Genomic DNA, 19,914 nt, shown 5'->3' on the forward strand with positions numbered 1-19,914 from the left:
TTAAAGTGTACCTGTCATGAGATTTTTTATAATAAGCTGTCATGCATTTACATGAGGATTAACCCCTTAGTGACTGAGCTAATTTTGACCTTAATGACCAGGCCAAATTTTACAAGCCTGACCAGGGTGACTTTAAGTGGTAATACTGTAACTCTGGAACGCTTCAATGAATCCCACTGATTTTGAGACTGTTTTTTCGTGACATATTGTACTTCATGATGGTGGTAAAATTTGTTCTATATGACTTGTATTTATTTGTGAAAAAAATCGGAAAGATGGTGAAAATGTGGAAAATTTTGCAATTTTCAAACTTAATTTTTATGAACTTAAACCAGAGAGATATGTCACACAAAATAGTTAATACATAACATTTGCAACATGTCTACTTTACATCAGCACAATTTTTGAAACATCATTTTTTTTTGTTAGGAAGTTATAAGGGTTAAAAGTTGACCAGCGATTTCTCATTTTTCCAACAAAATATACAAAACCATTTTTTTAGGGAACACCTCACATTTGAAGTGACTTTGAGGGGCCTTTATGAAAGAAAATATCCAAAAGTGACACCATTCTTAAAACTGCACCCCTCAAGGTACTCAAAACCACATTCAGGTGCCTCCCAGGAACTGAAGCAATGTGGAAGGAAAAAATGAACATTTTACCGTATTTTTTGGAATAAGACGCACTTTTTTCCTCCACAATTTTGGAGGAAAGTGGGGGGGGGGGTGTCTTATAGTCCGGATGTATGGTCCGGCTGTGGATGGTGTGGCTTGTGAGGGGGAGCTGTGGAGGAGTGAGTTACAGGAGGCAGGAGCCGCCTGCTGCAGTTAACACTGTGGCCGCTGTTAAAGAAAATGAATATTCACTGCTTCTCACGCCTATGAGCATGTGGAGCACTGAATATTCATTTCCTTAATAGCGCACATATATCAGCAGCTGGCATCAGAACAGGACGCAGCACTGGAGCAGAGGGAAGGTGAGTAAAATTTTTATTTTTTATGTGTGCAGTGTGATGGGGTGCCCTGCATACCAGGATGGGGATGGGGGTGCCATGCATACCAGGATGTGGGTGCCATGCATACCAGGTGGGGGTGCCAGGTATACCAGGATGGGGGTGCCATGCATACCAGGATGGGGGTGTGGGTGACATGCATACCAGGATGGGGGGGGGCATGCATACCAGGATGGGGGTGCCATGCATACCAGGATGGGGGTGGGGGTGCCATGCATACCAGGATTGGGGTGCCATGCATACCAGGATGGGGGAGGGGGTGCCATGCATACCAGGATGGGGGTGTTCTGCATACCAGGATGGGGATGGGGGTGCCATGCATACCAGTATGGGGGACCATGTATACCAGGATAGGGATGGGGACTACATATAACAGGAAGGGGGGCCATGTATACCCAGATGGGGGCATATATATACCAGGATGGGGGATATTAGTACAGAATTGGGGGACATTACCCCTATAACAGTGTCAGCAGCAGATCTCCTCCCCCACAACAGTGCATCATGACCACATTTTTTGCTTCAATTTTTTTTCCTATTTTCCTCCTCTAAAACCTACGTGCATCTTATGGCCCGGTACATCTTATAGTCCGAAAAACACGGTACTTTTTTAACAAAAAATATACTTTAGACCCAATTTTTTTTATTTTCACAAGAGTATCGGGAGAAAATGGACCATAAAATTTATTGTGCAATTTCTTCTGAGCATGCCGATCCCCATCCAACATTGGGTTGTCATATTGAAAAAGTTCATTTTTCTAGCAAAAATGTTAATTTAGCCCCAAATTTCTCACTTTTGCAAGAGGTAACACCAAAAAGTAGACCCCACAGTTTGATACCCACTTTCTCACGAGCGCAGCAATACCTCACATGTAGTCAAAAAGTTCTATTAGGAAAAGCGGCAGGGCTCGGAGCGGAAGGAGCAATATTTGAATTTTGGAACACAAGAGACGGCGGGCACCATGTCCCATTTGCAGGGCCCCTAAACAGCAGAAACCCACCACAACTGACCCTATTTTAGAAACTACACCCTCAAGGATTTTATCCAGAGGTACAGTTAGGTCCATATATATTTGGACAGAGACAACATTTTTATAATTTTGGTTCTAGACATTACCACAATGAATTTTAAACAAAACAATTCAGATGCAGTTGAAGTTCAGACTTTCAGCTTTCATTTGAGGGTATCCACATTAAAATTGGATGAAGGGTTTAGGAGTTTCAGCTCCTTAACATGTGCCACCCTGTTTTTAAAGGGACCAAAAGTAATTGGACAATTGACTCCAAGGCTATTACATGGACTGGTGTGGGCAATCCCTTTGTTATGTCATTCTCAATTAAGCAGATAAAAGGCCTGGAGTTGATTTGAGGTGTGGTGCTTGCATTTGGAAGGTTTTGCTGTGAAGTAAACATGCGGTCAAAGGAGCTCTCCATGCAGGTGAAACAAAACATCCTTAAGCTTTAAAAACAGAAAAAACCCATCCGAGAAATTGCTACAATATTAGGAGTGGCAAAATCTACAGTTTGGTACATCCTGAGAAAGAAAGAAAGCACTGGTGAACTCATCAATGCAAAAAGACCTGGGCGCCCACGGAAGACAACAGTGGTAGATGATCGCAGAATAATCTCCATGGTGAAGAGAAACCCCTTCACAACAGCCAACCAAGTGAAGAACACTCTCCAGGAGGTAGGCGTATCAATATCCAAATCTACCATAAAGAGAAGACTGCATGAAAGTAAATACAGAGGGTTCACTGCATGGTGCAAGCCACTCATAAGCATCAAGAATAAAAAGGCTAGACTGGACTTTGCTAAAAAACATCTAAAAAAGCCAGCACAGTTCTGGAAGAACATTCTTTGGACAGATGAAACCAAGATCAACCTCTACCAGAATGATGGAAAGAGAAAAGTTTGGCGAAGGCGTGATACAGCTAATGATCCAAAGCATACCACATCATCTGTAAAACACGGCGGAGGCAGTGTGATGGCTTGGGCATGCATGGCTGCCAGTGGCACTGGGTCACTAGTGTTTATTGATGATGTGACACAGGACAGAAGCAGCCGAATGAATTCTGATGTATTCAGAGCCATACTGTGTGCTCAGATCCAGCCAAATACAGCCAAACTGATTGGTCGTCATTTCATACTACAGATGGGCAATGACCCAAAACATAAAGCCAAAGCAACCCAGGAGTTTATTAAAGCAAAGAAGTGGAATATTCTTGAATGGCCAAGTCAGTCACCTGATCTCAACTTAATTGAGCATGCATTTCACTTGTCAAAGACTAAACTTCAAACAGAAAGGTCCACAAACAAACAGCAACTGAAAACCACCGCAGTGAAGGCCTGGCAGAGAATCAAAAAGGAGGAAACACAGCGTCTGGTGATGTCCATGAGTTCAAGACTTCAGGCAGTCATTGCCAACAAAGGGTTTTCAACCAAGTACTAGAAATGAACATTTTATTTACAATTATTTAATCTGTCCAATTACTTTTGGTCCCTTTAAAAACAGGGTGGCACATGTTAAGGAGCTGAAACTCCTAAACCCTTCATCCAATTTTAATGTGGATACCCTCAAATGAAAGCTGAAAGTCTGAACATCAACTGCATCTGAATTGTTTTGTTTAAAATTCATTGTGGTAATGTCTAGAACCAAAATTAGAAAAATGTTGTCTCTGTCCAAATATATATGGACCTAACAGTATATTGAGGATTTTGAACCCAAAGGTACTACACATTTGATAACATTAGGTCGTCATATTGAATACGTCATCATTAGTGTTGAGCGCAAGTGCTCGCTGCTCGAGTTTGCATCGGCTGCTCGGGTATGCATTGAGTATCGCAGGTGCTCGAGTGACATGCTCGCATCTCTGCCCCATTACACAGCAAAAAAAAAAACATGCGTGGATTGCCCGTGTATGGCAGGCAATTCCTGATTTTTTTTGGGTGTCTGACAGTCGCGAGACATGTGGAAGCGGAGACTCAAGCATCTCACTGGAGCATCCGCGATACTCAGTGCATACCTGAGCACCAGATGCAAACTTGAGAAATGAGCACTTGCTCTCAACACTAGTCGCCATATCGTCATCATTTCTTTTTTTACTTTTGAAAAAAAAAACAATACTAAGCCCATCCCTAACTCCAACTCCAAGCCTAACCTTAACACAACCCTACCCCTAACCCTAACACAACCCTACCACTAACACAACCCTAACCCAAAACGTAACCCTAACAGAACCCTAACCCTTATACAACCCTACCCTAACCCAACCCTTACTCTACTCTAACCCTAACACAACCCTAACTCTAACCCTAACACAACCCTAACCCTACCCTAACACAACCCTAAGCCAAACCCTAACTGCAAAGAATGAAAAGAAATATTTTTTTTATTTTATAATTTTTATATGATTAAGGGGACAAGAAAAGGGGATTTGATTAACTAATTATTGGCTTTTGATCACTGTGATAGGGTCTATCACAGTGATCAAAAGGAACCAATAGAAAAAATGATCTGCTGTTGCTGGATACCGGCCGGCACATCTTTTTTTTAAAGAAGATGACGTGGAGGGCTGGGGGACGGCTCAGGAGGGCCCAGGGATGGCAGAGGTACTGGGAGGTTAAGGGGGCATAATTTCTCTCTCCTCTGACATGTCATGTCAGAAATAGAGAGAAATTATTGTAACAGCGACACACTTTTCTTTTTTTACTTGATCACTGTTATTCATTGAATAACGGCAATCAAGTAATCAGGAACTGGAAATACCGTCCCTGATCATGTTTTCCAGGGTCTCACCCCAGGTAGCTGAAACCCCAGAGATTTTCCGATGCTGGGGGGTGCTACACCCTTATTTAGCAGCGCCGTTAAAAAGAGGAGGAATAAGTACCCATATCTGACACCGTTAAAAGGCATATTGGCGGTCATTAAGGGGTTAACAATATTTCTGGCTCTTATGTGACTTCCATTTTACATTTTTTTTACCAATTTTCTCCTCTGAATTTTCGGTCTAATTTTCACTTGTCTCTGAGCTAGAGAGTGGAAACTATATGCTATGTCTTCTATACACAGTATCCAGAAACATGAGGGATTACTTTCAGACATGTTTAAAAACAGCAGCAGCCTGGAAGACATTTTACGGCAGTACTGAACAGTAAAGTTGTGAATCTATCACTGGGATGAGATATAGCACTTTCTAGAAAGCATCACCATCGTCTGTGTATGTCTGTGCCACTTTCTTTCTCCTCTGTCAGCCTCCCTACACCTTCACCTACACCTTCACCTCTCCAAAGGCTTCAATAAGCAGCTGTAATTTGATCCCTCAGTGAGCCGTCAAGCCAAGACAGATGAGACAAATTTTTGTAGTTTTTTTTTAGCGATTGATAAGTGCAGAAAGCAGGGGTGGGAAGTGGCTAGTAAGTGTACAAAACAAAATATTACTCTTATGGGATATACAGTCATGGCCAAAAGTGTTGGCACCCTTAAAATTGTTCCAGAAAATTATTGGAATTACATGTTTTGTTATACACATGTTCAACACAAATAAACAGAGGGGAAAAAAAGACAAATTAGCCATAATTTCACACAAAATCCCAAAAATGGGACCGATAAAATTGTTGGCACCCTCAACTTAATATTTGGTTGCACACGCTTTGGAATAAATAACTGTAATCAATCGCTTCTTATAACCATCAACAAGCTTCTTACACCTCTCAACTGCAATTTTGTACCACTCTTCTTTTGCAAACTGCTCCAGGTCTCTCATATTTAAAGGGTGCCTTCTCCCAACAGCAATTTTAATGTGTCTTCACAGGTGTTCAATGGGATTTAGATCCAGACTCATTGCTGGCTACTACAGAACTCCCCAGCGCTTTGGTTCCATCCATTTCTGGGTGCTTTTTGAAGTATAATTGGGGTCAGGGGTGGATTAAGAGTAGCAAGGGCCCCGGGCAGTTTAGAAGGCACGGGCCCCCCACCCCACACACACACACACACACCTGATGTATCACGTGACATGTCACATGATCCCCTGTGATAGATCATGTGATAGTTCACGTGAAATTAATTTGGCACAGTATTAATTATAATAATTTTTTTTAGGCTGTGTGCCCACTACGCGTTTTTTAAGCGTTTCCGCAGCGGCAATTCCGCTGCAGAAACGCTTAAAAAACGCTTGGTAGAAGGCCTGCCATGTTCCCCATTGATAATCCGCATGTGCTGTGCACATGCTGCGGAAATTTCCGCTGCGGATTATCATTGCGGAAAAATCCGCAGCACTAACAATTATTTTGCGGAAGCGCGGCACTTTCGCCGCCATTGACTTGCATTGGAACGCATGTAATCCGCATCACTGCATCTGTACATGCAGAATCCATGCGTTTCAATGTGCGGATGGTACCCGGGTTTGGAGAAGAGGAGACTTTCCTCCGGACCCGGGTACCATAGAACCTGTAAAAAAAAGAATAAAATAAATATTATACTTACCTTCTGATGGCCCCCGGTGTCTTTATCCGATGCGTCCTGGCTTGCAGGCAGCTCGCGATGGTCTGAAAAGGACCTGCCATGACGTCATTTAGTCATGTGACGGGTCACGCGACCGCTGACGTCGGCAGGCCATCAGAAGGTGGTTGCATGGATTTATATAGTGTGACTAAGTTGTCAAGCACTTTCCAAGTGATGCTAAAATCGCTTGGAAAGCGCTTGTCAACCCGCATGCGGAAATGCATGTGAAGAACGCTTCACATCCGCATGTCCCTGGCAGGAAAAAAGCATGTAAAATCCGCATGTACAATCCGCATGTACAATCCGCATGCATTTTTTCTGCCAGGGAGATGCAGAAACTCTCAAAAAAAATCCGGAGCATTTCTGCATCGTGGGCACATAGCCTTACATTAATTGTATGACTCAATATTGAGCACATGTAGCCATCTAGACACAGCGGGAGGCCGCACGGAGCCATCTAGACACAGCGGGAGGCCGTACGGAGCCATCTAGACACAGCGGGAGGCCGCACGGAGCCATCTAGACACAGCGGGAGGCCGCACGGAGCCATCTAGACACAGCGGGAGGCCGCACGGAGCCATCTAGACACAGCGGGAGGCCGCACGGAGCCATCTAGACACAGCGGGAGGCCGCACGGAGCCATCTAGACACAGCGGGAGGCCCCACGGAGCCATCTAGACACAGCGGGAGGCCGCACGGAGCCATCTAGACACAGCGGGAGGCCGCACGGAGCCATCTAGACACAGCAGGAGGCCGCAAGGAGCCATCTAGACACAGCGGGAGGCCGCACGGAGCCATCTAGACACAGCGGGAGGCCGCACGGAGCCATCTAGACACAGCGGGAGGCCGCACGGAGCCATCTAGACACAGCGGGAGGCGCACAGAGCCATCTAGACACAGCGGGAGGCCGCACGAGCCATCTAGACACAGCGGGAGGCCGCACGGAGCCATCTAGACACAGCGGGAGGCCACACGGAGCCATCTAGACACAGCGGGAGGCCACACGGAGCCATCTAGACACAGCGGGAGGCAGCACGGCCCCCCTCCAGAGACAGCAGGAGGCCGCACGGCGCCATCTATACTCAGCAGGAGGCCGCACGCAGTCAGGCACACAAACATATACATACACGCATAAACACATTTGAAACACAAAAATACATATAAACAGACATCACACAATGATATCTGCCTATACATACATACACACACACTCTCTCACACACACATACACACACACACACACACTCACCATTCCCCGGCTCCAGTCCTCTTGGCTCCTGCTTCTCTCCGGTGGTAAGTAGCAGTCCAGGCCGGGCGCGCACGGCGTGACGTCACGGCTAGGAGACACGGCCGCGCACAGGGCCGTGTCTCCTAGCAGTGACGCGGCCGGGCCAGCACACAAGGAAGTTAACTGCTGCAGTGCTGGCCCGGCCAAAGAAGAAGTAGCGGCCGTGCACCGCTGCTGGGGAAGTGGTCCGGGCCCCCCCCCCGCCACTGTCTGCCGGTATGTGCCGCGCGGCCACACATATAATGAGGGCAATCCGGCCATAGCCCCCCCGGAGCCCTGGGCCCCCTGGAGACCCGAGGCTCCGGGCGGTAGCCTGGATTGCCCTCATTATAATCCGCCTATGATTGGGGTCATTGCTCTGCTGGTAGACCCATGACCTAGGATGCAAACCCAGCTTACTGACACTGGGCACTACATTGAGACCCAAAATCCTTTGGTAATATTTAGATTTCATGATGTCACACAGTCAAGACACCCAGTGCCAGAGGCAGCAAGACAACCCTAAAACATCTTTGAGCCGTCACCATATTTGCCTGTAGGTACTGTGTTTTTTCTTTGTAGGCCTCATTCAGTTTTCGGTAAACAGTAAAATGTGGTGCTTTACCAAAAAGCTCTATCTTAGTCTCATCTGCACACAAGAAGCTATGCTCAGAAGGATTTTAACTTTCTCACATATATTTTAGCAAACTGCAGTTTAGCTTTTTATGTCTCTGTGTCAGCAGTGGGGTTCTCCTGGGTCTCCTCTAATAGCATTTAATTTCATTCAAATGTCAACGGATAGTTTGCACTGACAATGATGCACCCCGAGCCTGCAGGACAGCTTGAATTTCTTTGAAACTTGATGGGGGCTGCTTATCCACCATCCGGACTATCCTGCGTAGCAATCTTTCATCGATATTTCTCTGACATCCACGTCCAGGTATATTACCTACAGTGCCATGGGTTGAAAACTTCTTGATGTTGCGCACTACGGACAAAGGAACATCAAGACCTTCAGATTGTTGATACTGTTCAACAATTTTGTTTCTCAAGTCCTCAGATAGTTCTCTTCTCCTCTTTCTGTTCTTCATGCTTAGTGTGGCACACACAGACACACAATTCAAAGATTGAGTCAACTTTACCCCTTTTTTATGTATTTTTAAGTGTGACTTTCATATTGCTCACACCTGTTTCTTGCCACAGGTGAGTTTGAACGAGTATCACATGTGTAAGGTGGCTAATGATCGCGTAGTCGATGGGAGGTATGTATCACAGAGATGGCTGGTCTCTGTGATATAACCTGGAGTATTTCTCTAGTGCACGCATGCACTAAGAGGTCTAATTGGTGCACCTGGGAGAGGGGTTACGGGTTGCTAGGAGAGAATGGGTTGGTCCAGCAACCCACATACCTCACCTCTGGGTGTGGTTACCAGCCTATACAATGGAGGCTGTTGTTTGGCACATGGTCTGTGTGTCTGGAGGGAGAAGGCCTCCTGTGTATGTTTTGTCTCCAGACTAGGTGGTGTACTGGATGCTACACCAGCCTGTGTGACCACAGCGCTGGCTAACCAAAGACATTTGCTAAAAGGACTGTTTACTTTGCTTTTTGCCTGCACTAAAGACTGTTTGTTTGCTTTTTACTTTCTGGACAGTTTATGAAGCCAATAAACCGTACTGGACATTTAAAGGAACGTACCTCCTGTTTGCCTCACATCGCACCTGAGTGAGTACAATCCCTACACATGCTTGAAACAAAGTTGTTTACCCACTATTTTAGCAAGGTGCCAAAAATTTTGTCCTGCCCATTTTTGGGTTTTGTGTGAAATTATGTTCAAATTGTCTTTTTTTCTAATTTTTTTGTGTTGTTCCAATACACACAAAGGAAATAAACATGTGTATAACAAAACGTATATTTGCAATAATTTTGTGGGAGAAATACTTTGTTTTCTGGAACAATTTTAAGGCTATGTGCCCACGTTGCGGACCTGAAGCATATTTTTTACGCTTCTCCCTGGCGGGAAAATCGCATGCGGATATTACATGCGGTTTTCCCGCCAGGTAGAAGCGTTTGTGAGGCGTCTTTGCATGCATTTCCGCATGCGGGTTATCAAGCACTTCTCCAAGCATCACTTGGAAAAGTGCTTGACAACTTGTTCAGAATGGTAAAAAATAAAAAAATAAACTTTATACTCACCTTCTGATGCATTCTCTGCCCCGTCCGGAGGCTTGAGCGGCTCACGCTGTTGTGTGCAGGACCTGCGGTGACGTCATTGAGTCATGTGGTGGGTCACATGACTCAATGACGTGGCAGGTCCTTCAGACAACAGCGCGACGGAGGGAAAACATCAGAAGATAAGTATAAACTTTATTTTATTCTTTTTTTTACAGGTTCTTTGGTACCCAGGTCTGGATGAGAGTCTCCTCTCATCCAGACTTGGGTACCATCCGCACATTGATTCCGCAGCGCTTCCGCAAAATTAATGAACATGCTGCGGATTTTTGACCGCAACATATACGCTGCGGAAAAATCCGCAGCATGGGCATTGACATTGCGGAATGCCATTGGGGACCATGGGGTGCGGATATACATGCGTTTTTCAAGCGTTTACGCTGCGGAAATTCCGCAGCATATACGCTTGAAAAACGCTACGTGGGCACACAGCCAAAGGGTGCCAGCACTGTTCACCATGACTGTATTACAGAGTTTCTTGTATTTGCTTGCACTATTGATTTATTCAACGTTTGTTGAAATGACAGTGAGCATTTAAGGATCTTTTACACTTGGTGATAATCACATTTATTCCTAGTCATTGCCTAGTGTAAACCTGCTCAGCGATTTAAATGGCAAACAGGAAAAATGCTCGCTTGTCTTTAACCAGATCTTTTATATTGGCAGAAAAGCTATCATTGAGGAAGAACAGATTATTTTATAAATAATTGTTTGTAGGAACTTCCTCACGATCATTGTGAGATGTGGAAGAAAGTAAATGAGAGTGATCAACTTCCTACATTGTCGATCAGCGCTAGTTTCAGGACATTATTCAGCTCGTATAAAAGGATTCTTATTCTTACCAATTAGACAGGAAACTAAAGTAAGGAGACTTTTTATTCCATAATGACACACATTGTTGATATTCCTCGTAGGGTGGGATAGAAGAGAGGCCTCAGACTTGGGATCTGCCTCTCTGAACCAGAGCTAATTTCTACTGACAAGCAGCCATTCTTGTTCCGTCACACTGTCCATCCATTCCAATAATCATTTGACAGAAACTTCTGGTAAAATCTTCCCATTGGTACGGAGCTCAGGAGCCAGACCCATTATGGCAGCTCTCATGCTAGAAGGGCTTTGCTGTGATGTTACAATCTGTTTAAAGAAGACCTGTCACCAGGTCACCAGATCAAAACTGGTGACACTGCTCCACTGAGTATTCTGTTTTTTTTTGTTTTTTTTTAAATACATAAATCCACCATACAGTTCCACAGCTTTGGACTTTTTTATTTAGTGCTCAAAGGGTAATAATGGAGGAGGGCATTGCTCAAAGGGTAATAATGCAGGGAAGCCTAAAGACACACCCCCTTGGAAAGACCAGAAAAATTAGCACTAAGTAAAATGGCAAATTTCTCTGGAACTGTATGATGGATTTATGGGTTTAAAAAAAAACATACAAACAAAGAAAAAGCAAAATGTATTACTCAGGGGAGCAGCGGGAAGAAAAGATGAGCAAAAACTGATCACTTATGACCTAATGACAAGTTCAACTTAAACCATACTTCTACACTTTTTTGGATGTAATTTTCAAAATATACCAAGAGATTCCCGTATTTTGTTTGGTCTATACGATGCACTTGTTACATAATGTGTGCGTCTTATAGCCCAGAGGCAGCTTACTGTGACTGAGGAGAACACGGACACAGTGTCTGTCCCGATCACTGAGGGCGGCTCATACCTCTTGCAGAACATTGATCAATCTGATCAGTGTAGGAGAGAAAGCTAAAAAAGACCTTCACGTCACTGAAGCTGCACATGCTGAGTAGCTGAAAGAGCTTTCAAATCATGATATAAGTCACATGGCTGTGTGTGTTGTAGTTGAGCTGTGTGTGTGTTTTGATGATGTAGCAGATCTGAGTGCATTGTAACTGAGCTTTGTATATGTTTTGATGCTGAGACTAAGTTGAGTGTGTTGAAGCTAAGCTGTGTGTTGATGTAGCTGACGTGCTGCAGAATATGTCGGCGGTAAAGAAATAAAAATTATTATTATGTAGCAGAGCTGTGTGTATATGTAGCAGAGCTAAGTGTGCATGTACTGTGCAATTAGAAGTGGTCTGTATATGTGTGCATTGCAGAGAGTGTACATCATGTGTGTGCTGTAAAGCTATATTTGTAAAATGCACATGCTGCTGAGAAACACTAAGAATAGATGCATGAAAATTAGTGATATTGACCTTTCCATTTCTTAAAGGGAACCGGTCACCAGAAAAAATGCTATTAACCTGCAGGTACAGTATGGGGGTTAATCTGAAGGTTAATAGCATTACTAACCTGCCTGGCGCTCACACTTAGCCAAACGCTGCAGGGAGAAAATTAACTTTATTCCCCCCGTTCTGGTTTCAGTCACGGGGGTAGCGCCGATGCCGGTTCAGTCACCGCTATGAGTATATAGAGGAACGGCTGTAACTGCGCCCCCAGCCCTGACTGACACTCGCTCTGCTCATGCTGTCAGTCAGTGCCGGATGCGCAGTTACAGACACCGATCTGACTGAAACCTGAACGCTGCTGGAGAGAGTAAAGGTCATTTTCTCCCGGCAGCTTTCGACTAAGTGCAGGAGCAGAGCAAGTTAGTAACGCTGTTAACCTGCAGATTAACCGCATATCTGCAGGTTAATAACATTTTTTCTGGTCACAGGTTCCCTTTAAGGCCCCCTTCACATGTTCGTGTTTCAGGTATGTGTGGCATCCATTTTTTCACGGATACCACACGTACCCATAAAAATTTATGCAGTTGTTTTCACATGGACCGCGTGTCAGTGCAAACCACATGGAGACATGGACATGCCCGTTTTTTACCAGTAGCATGGATGACAAAGGCCAATACAAGTCTATGGGTCCGTACAGCACATGGATGGCATCAGTGTGTCATCTACAGTGGGTACGGAAAGTATTCAGACCCATTTAAATTTTTCACTCTTTGTTTCATTGCAGCCATTTGGTAAATTCGAAAAAGTTCATTTTTTATCTCATTAAAGTACACTCTGCACCCCATCTTGACTGAAAAAAAAACAGAAATGTAGAAACTTTTGCAAATTTATTAAAAAAGAAAAACTTACACTACCGTTCAAAAGTTTTGAGTCACCCATACTTTTATTTATCAAATGAGTTGCAAAATGATTAGAAAATATAGTCCAGACATTGACAAGGTTAGAAATAATAATTTTTATTAGAAAGAATAATTTTCTCCTTCAAACTTTTCTTTCGTCACAGAATGCTCCCTTTGCAGACCTTTGGCATTCTAGCTGTTAATTTGCTGATGAGGTAATCTTGAGAAATTTCACCCCATGCTTCCTGAAGCCCCTCCCACAAGTTGGATTGGCTTGATGGGCACTTTTTGCGTTCCATACGGTCAAGCTGTTCCCACAACAGCTCAATGGGGTTGAGATCTGGTGACTGTGCTGGCCTCTCCATTACAGATAGAATACCAGGTGCCTGCTTCTTCCCTAAATAGTTCATGCATAATTTGGAGGTGTGCTTTGGGTCATTGTCCTGCTGTAGGATGAAATTGGCTCCAATCAAGCACTGTCCACAGGGTATGGCATGGCGTTGCAAAATGGAGTGATAGCCTTCCTTATTCAAAATCCCATTTACCTTGTACAAATCTCCCACTTTACCAGCACCAAAGCAACCCTAGACCATCACATTACCTCCACCATGCGTGACAGATGGCGTCAGGCACTCTTCCAGCATCTTTTCAGTTGTTTTGCGTCTCACAAATGTTCTTCTGTGTGATCCAAAAACCTGAAAATGTAATTTGTCTGTCCATAAAACTTTTTTCCAATCTTCCTCTGTCCAATGTCTGTGTTCTTTTGCCCATATTAATCTTTTCCTTTTATTAGCCAGTCTCAGATATGCCTTTTTCTTTGCCACTTTGCCCTGAAGGCCAGCATCCCGGACTCGCCTCTTCACTGTAGACGTTGACACTGGCGGTTTGCGTGTACTATTTAATGAAGCTGACAGTTGAGGAGCTGTGAGGCGTCGATTTCTCAAACTAGAGACTCTAATGTACTTGTCTTGTTGCTCAGTTGTGCAGCGGGGCCTCCCACTTCTCTTTCTACTCTGTTTAGAGACTGTTTGTGCTCTCCTCTGAAGGGAGTAGTACACACGGTTGTAGGAAATCTTCAGGTTCTTGGCAATTTCTCGCATGGAATAGCCTTCATTTCTAAGAACAAGAATAGACTGTCGAGTTTCACATGAAAGTTCTTTTTTTCTGGCCATTTTGAGAGTTTCATAGAACAAACAAATGTAATGCTCCAGATTCTCAACTAGCTCAAAGGAAGGTCAATTTTATAGCTTCTCAAATTAGCCAAACCATTTTCAGCTGGGCTAACATACTTGTGCAAGGGTTTTCTAAATATCCATTAACCTTCTTACACAGTTAGCAAACACAATGTACCATTAAAACACTGGAGTGGTGGTTGTTGGAAATGGGCCTCTATACACCTATTTAGATATTGCAATAAAAATAAGACATTTGCAGCTAGAATAGTCATTTACCACATTAACAATGTATAGAGTATATTTCTGATTCATTTAATGTTAGCTTCATTGAAAAAAAATGTGCTTTTCTTTCAAAAATAATGAAATTTCTAAATGACCCCAAACTTTTGAACGGTAGTGTAAATATCACATGGTCATAAGTATTCAGACTCTTTGCTCAGTATTGAGTAGAAGCACCCTTTTGAGCTAGTACAGCCATGAGTCTTCTTGGTAACAAATTTTTAACACCTGGATTTGGGGATCCTCTGCCATTCTTCCTTGCAGATCCTCTCCAGTTCTGTCAGGTAGGCTGGTGAACGTTGGTGCACAGCCATTTTCAGGTCTCTCCAGAGATTCTCAATTGGGTTTAGGTCAGGGCTCTGGCTGGGGCAGTCAAGAATGGTCCTTTGTTATTTTAGCTGTGTGGTTAGGGTCATTGTCTTGTTGGAAGGTGAACCTTCAGCCAAGTATGAGGTCCAGAGCACTCTGGAAGAGGTTTCCATCCAGGATATCTCTGTACTTGGCTGCATTCATGTTTCCTTCAATTGCAACCAGTCATCCTGTCTCTGCAGCTGAAAAACACCCCCCATAGCGTAATGCTGCCACCACCATATTTCACTGTTGGGATTGTATTGGGCAGGTGATGAGCAGTGCCTGGTTTTCTCCACACATACCGTTTAGAATTAACACCAAAAAGTTCTATATTCATCTCATCAGACCAGAGAATCTTATTTCTCATAGTCTGGGAGTCCTTCATGTGTTTTTGAGCAAACTCTATGCGGGCTTTCATATGTCTTGCACTGAGGAGAGGCTTCCGTCGGGCCACTCTGCCATAAAGGCCCGACTGGTGGAGGGCTGCAGTGATAGTTGTTTTTGTGGAACTTTCTCCCATCTCCCTACTGCATCTCTGGAGCTCAGCCACAGTGATCTTGGGGTTCTTCTTTACCTCTCTGACCAAGGCTCTTCTCCCTCGATTGCTCAGTTTGGCTGGACGGCCAGGTCTAGGAAGACTTCTGGTGGTCCCAAATTTCTTCCATTTAAGGATTATGGAGGCCACTGTGCTCTTAGGAACCTTGAGTAATGGAGAAATTCTTTTGTAACCTTGGCCAGATCTGTGCCTTGCCACAATTCTGTCTCTGAGCTCCTTGGGCAGTTCATTTGAGCTCATGATTCTCATTTGGTCTGACATGCACTGTGAGCTGTGAGGTCTTATATAGACAGGTGTGTGCCTTTCCAAATCAAGTCCTATCAGTTTAATTAAACATAGCTGGACTCCAATGAAGGAGTAGAACCATCTCAGGGAGGATCACATGGAAATGGACAGCATGTGACTTAACTATGAGTGTCTGAATACTTATGACCATGTGATATTTTAGTTTTCCCTTTTTAATAAATTTGCAAAAACTTTCTACATTTCTGTTTTTTTTCAGTCAAGATGGGGTGCAGAGTGTACTTTAATGAGAATTTTTTTTTAGAATTTACCAAATGGCTGCAATGAAACAAAGAGTGAAAAATTTAAAGGGGTCTGAATACTTTCCGTATCCACTGTATGTGCCGTCCGTGTACTGTACATGTTTAACATTGCAAAGTATAGGAAAAGCTTTGAAATTTATTTTTCTTAAGCCAGATCGGAAAAAACAACAGCACACTGATTACACACTGATCCAAACCACTGATGACAGTTACCGTTTTTTCCAGTACCGGTATCATACAGATGTGTGAAGGAGGCCTAATACAACTAGAAAAGTTTTAATCAGTAAGAAATAGATTTTTCCTATTTTCTGCTGTCTAAACCTAGGGTGTGTCTCATAGTAAGGTGTACGTGAATATATGAAACAGAAATAGCAATTAGTATTATTAATAATGGAATTATAAAAAGGGAAGAGCAGTGGGTTTGATTCACAAATATTCTAAAATTACAATTTTTTTTCAGCATTCTCACCAAGTATATGTTTTAGCACAGCCTGATTCTGATCCCATATACTGTTAAATGTATTCCATCTTGACCGTCCATCCGGCAATGGGTTTCTCTTCATCCAACCCCCACAGGAGTACTGATAGAAGTCTTGACATGGGTCCACATCTCTGTCCAGGGAATCAAGTATACGTCCAGCTACAGAAACGCAGGCCTCTGAGAGACACAGTGATCGGGATTTGTCTGAAGTTGGGACAATACAACACAGCTTAATATTAATTGAAGCATGATTAGAATCCATACAAGTTATTATAGATGGTAATGTTGTGATAGTCTTTGAAAACAATAGACAGTGGGTAAATTGTGAAATATATTTACAGTGGGGAAAATAAGTATTTGATACACTACCGATTTTGCAAGTTTTCCCACCTACAAAGAATGGAGAGATCTGTAATTTTTGGAAAACAAAACATCTCCAGCGAAGAATCAAATAAGTAAAACTTCAGTATTTATTAGAACATCATGAAATAGTAGCAGTTCCCCCAGTGGTCTCCAACTAGCGCGTTTCGGCTACACCTTACTCATGGTTATGGCAAGATGGAGTGAATACCAACTTAAATAAGAACATACATAGAATCACATGTTATTGCCAACCAATGGTATCACATTGACAATCAGGAAACACATGTGTACAGAAGTTTGTAAGGAAATTTGGGCTAGCATTAACCCTTGCAAGTCTAGGATACTTCCAGAACATAATTAAAAAAAAAGCACAACAAAACCCCAAAGAGGGATAAAAACATTGAATATCAAAACAATCATGTATATTGTAAAATGAGGTCTAGTCTGTGCAAAGACATACTGATAGGGAATTTAGATTGTGAGCCGCAATGGGGACAGTGCCCATAATGTTTGTAAAGTACTGTGGAATTAATGGTGCTATATAAGTGACTAAAATAAAATAAATCAATTAAAATTAACAAATAATTGATACAATGTCATAATATTTGAATAAACGATGGCCCACCTTATGAAGCTGACCGGTCCATGGTGTCTGGTCACGAGTGCCAGACCCTTGGCCGGTTGTTGCCTACTCATATACCAAGTATTTTTTAAGGAAGGAGAAGACATGAGTTTAACAGCATAAAGAACATGATTTTATTACATAAGATAAGCAAACTATTGCATACAAAGTCATTTCATATAAGTTACAATGAACTTACATGAAATGACTTTGTATGCAATAGTTTGCTTATCTTACAGTTATATGAAAAAGTTTGGGCACCCCTATTAATCTTAAGCTTAATGTTTTCTTAAAATTGGTGTTATTGCAACAGCTATTTCAGTTTGATATATGTAACAACTGTTGGACACAGTAATGTTTCTGCCTTGAAATGAGGTTTATTGTGCTAACAGAAAATGTGCAATCTGTATTCAAACAAAATTTGACAGGTGCATAAGTATGGGCACCTCACCAGAAAGTGACATTAATATTTAGAAGATCCTCCTTTTGCAAAAATAACAGCCTCTAGTCGCTTCCTGTTTCTTTTAATGAGTTCCTGGATCCTGGATGAAGGTATTTTTGACCATTCCTCTTTACAAAACAATTCCAGTTCAGTTAAGTTTGATGGTTGCCGAGCATGGACAGCCCTCTTCAAATGATCCCACGGATGTTCAATGATATTCAGGTCTGGGGACTGGAATGGCCATTCCAGAACATTGTAATTGTTCCTCTGCATGAATGCCTGAGTAGATTTGGAGCGGTGTTTTGGATCATTGTCTTGCTGAAAGATCCATCCCCTGCGTAACTTCAACTTTATCACTGATTCTTGAACATTATTGTCAAGAATCTGCTGATACTGAGTGGAATCCATGCGTCCCTCAACTTTAACAAGATTCCCGGTGCCGGCATTGGCCACACAGCCCCAAAGCATGATGGAACCTCCACCAAATTTTACTGTGGGTAGCAAGTGTTTTTCTTGGAATGCTGTGTTTTTTTTACGCCATGCATAACGCCTTTTTGTATGACCAAACAACTCAATCTTGGTTTCATCAGTCCACAGGACCTTCTTCCAAAAAGAAATTGGCTTCTCCAAATGTGCTTTTGCATACCTCAGCCGACTCTGTTTGTGGCGTGCTTACAGAAACGGCTTCTTTCGCATCACTCTCCCATACAGCTTCTCCTTGTGCAAAGTGCGTTGTATAGTTGACCGATGCACAGTGACACCATCTGCAGCAAGTTGATGCTGCAGCTCTCTGGAGGTGGTCTGAGGATTGTCCTTGACTGATCTCACCATTCTTCTTCTCTGCCTTTCTGATGTTTTTCTTGGCCTGCCACTTCTGGCCTTAACAAGAACTGTCCCTGTGTTCTTCCATTTCCTTACTATGTTCCTCACAGTGGAAACTGACAGGTTAAATCTCTGAGACAGCTTTTTGTATCCTTCCCCTGAACAACTATGTTGAATAATCTTTGTTTTCAGATCATTTGACAGTTGTTTTGAGGAGCCCATGATGCCACTCTTCAGAGGAGATTCAAACAGGAGAACAACTTGCAAGTGGCCACTTTAAGTAGCTTTTCTCATGATTGCATACACCTGGCTATGAAGTTCAAAGCTCAATGAGGTTACAAAACCAAAAAAAGTGCTTTAGTAAGTCAGTAAAAAGTAGGTAGGAGTATTTAAAACAAGAAAATGATAAGGGTGCCCATACTTATGCACCTGTCAAATTTTGTTTGAATGCAGATTGCACATGTTCTGTTAGTACAATAAACCTCATTTCAAGGCAGAAACATTACTGTGTCCAACAGTTATTACATATATCAAACTGAAATAGCTGTTGCAAAAACACTAATTTTAAGAAAACATTAAGCTTAAGATTAATAGGGGTGCTCAAACTTTTTCATATAACTGTATGTAATAAAATCATGTTCTTTATACTGTTAAACTCATGTCTTCTTCCTTAAAAAATGTCATAATATTGACTACTAAATTATTTCGCAAAGGTAATGGAATTAGAATTATGATGTTTCTCTTTTGCACTTTTTTGGCATCTGTATGTCTATTAGGATTATGAGCATTCAGATTGCGTGTTTCAGTTTTATATAGTGTACATTCGTGTCCTATCCAGTAAAGCCTGTCTATCAATTCTTGACACAGTGTGAAAAGCATGATTTAAATGCGTTTCTTTGTAACTGCGGTTTTTTAATCTAGAGAATGCTTTTTTAGTTTTCTGATTAAAGAACTTAGAATGTGTGCAATTTCTCCTAATTCTGATAAACTCCCCCCGGCGAATGTTTTTGATAATATGTGGAGGGTGACAGGATTTAGCCTGTAGTATAGAGTTCTGTGGGTTTGCGATACATTATGGAAATAATTTTATGGTGATACGGATCCCCCATGAATGTGATATCCAAGAAATGGATTGAAACTGTATTGAAGACGTGTAAATTTCAAATTATACGGGTTGTTATTAA

The 19,914-nt window shown here is 42.6% G+C and overlaps 1 protein-coding gene across 2 annotated transcripts in view; it reads right to left on the reverse strand.

Moving 5' to 3' along the window:
• Positions 1-19,914, reverse strand: part of ECE2 (endothelin converting enzyme 2) — a 117,679-nt gene that overhangs the window by 45,839 nt on the left and 51,926 nt on the right. For both annotated transcript variants that reach the window (XM_073675335.1, XM_073675333.1), the window contains one exon: positions 16,470-16,685. In XM_073675335.1, coding sequence (XP_073531436.1) covers positions 16,470-16,685 — 216 coding nt within the window. The remainder of the gene's footprint in view (positions 1-16,469; positions 16,686-19,914) is intronic.

Source organism: Phyllobates terribilis, unplaced genomic scaffold (assembly GCF_046119375.1).
Source record: "Phyllobates terribilis strain yellow unplaced genomic scaffold, ASM4611937v1 Scaffold_3__8_contigs__length_932513732, whole genome shotgun sequence".
NCBI lineage: Eukaryota > Metazoa > Chordata > Amphibia > Anura > Dendrobatidae > Phyllobates > Phyllobates terribilis.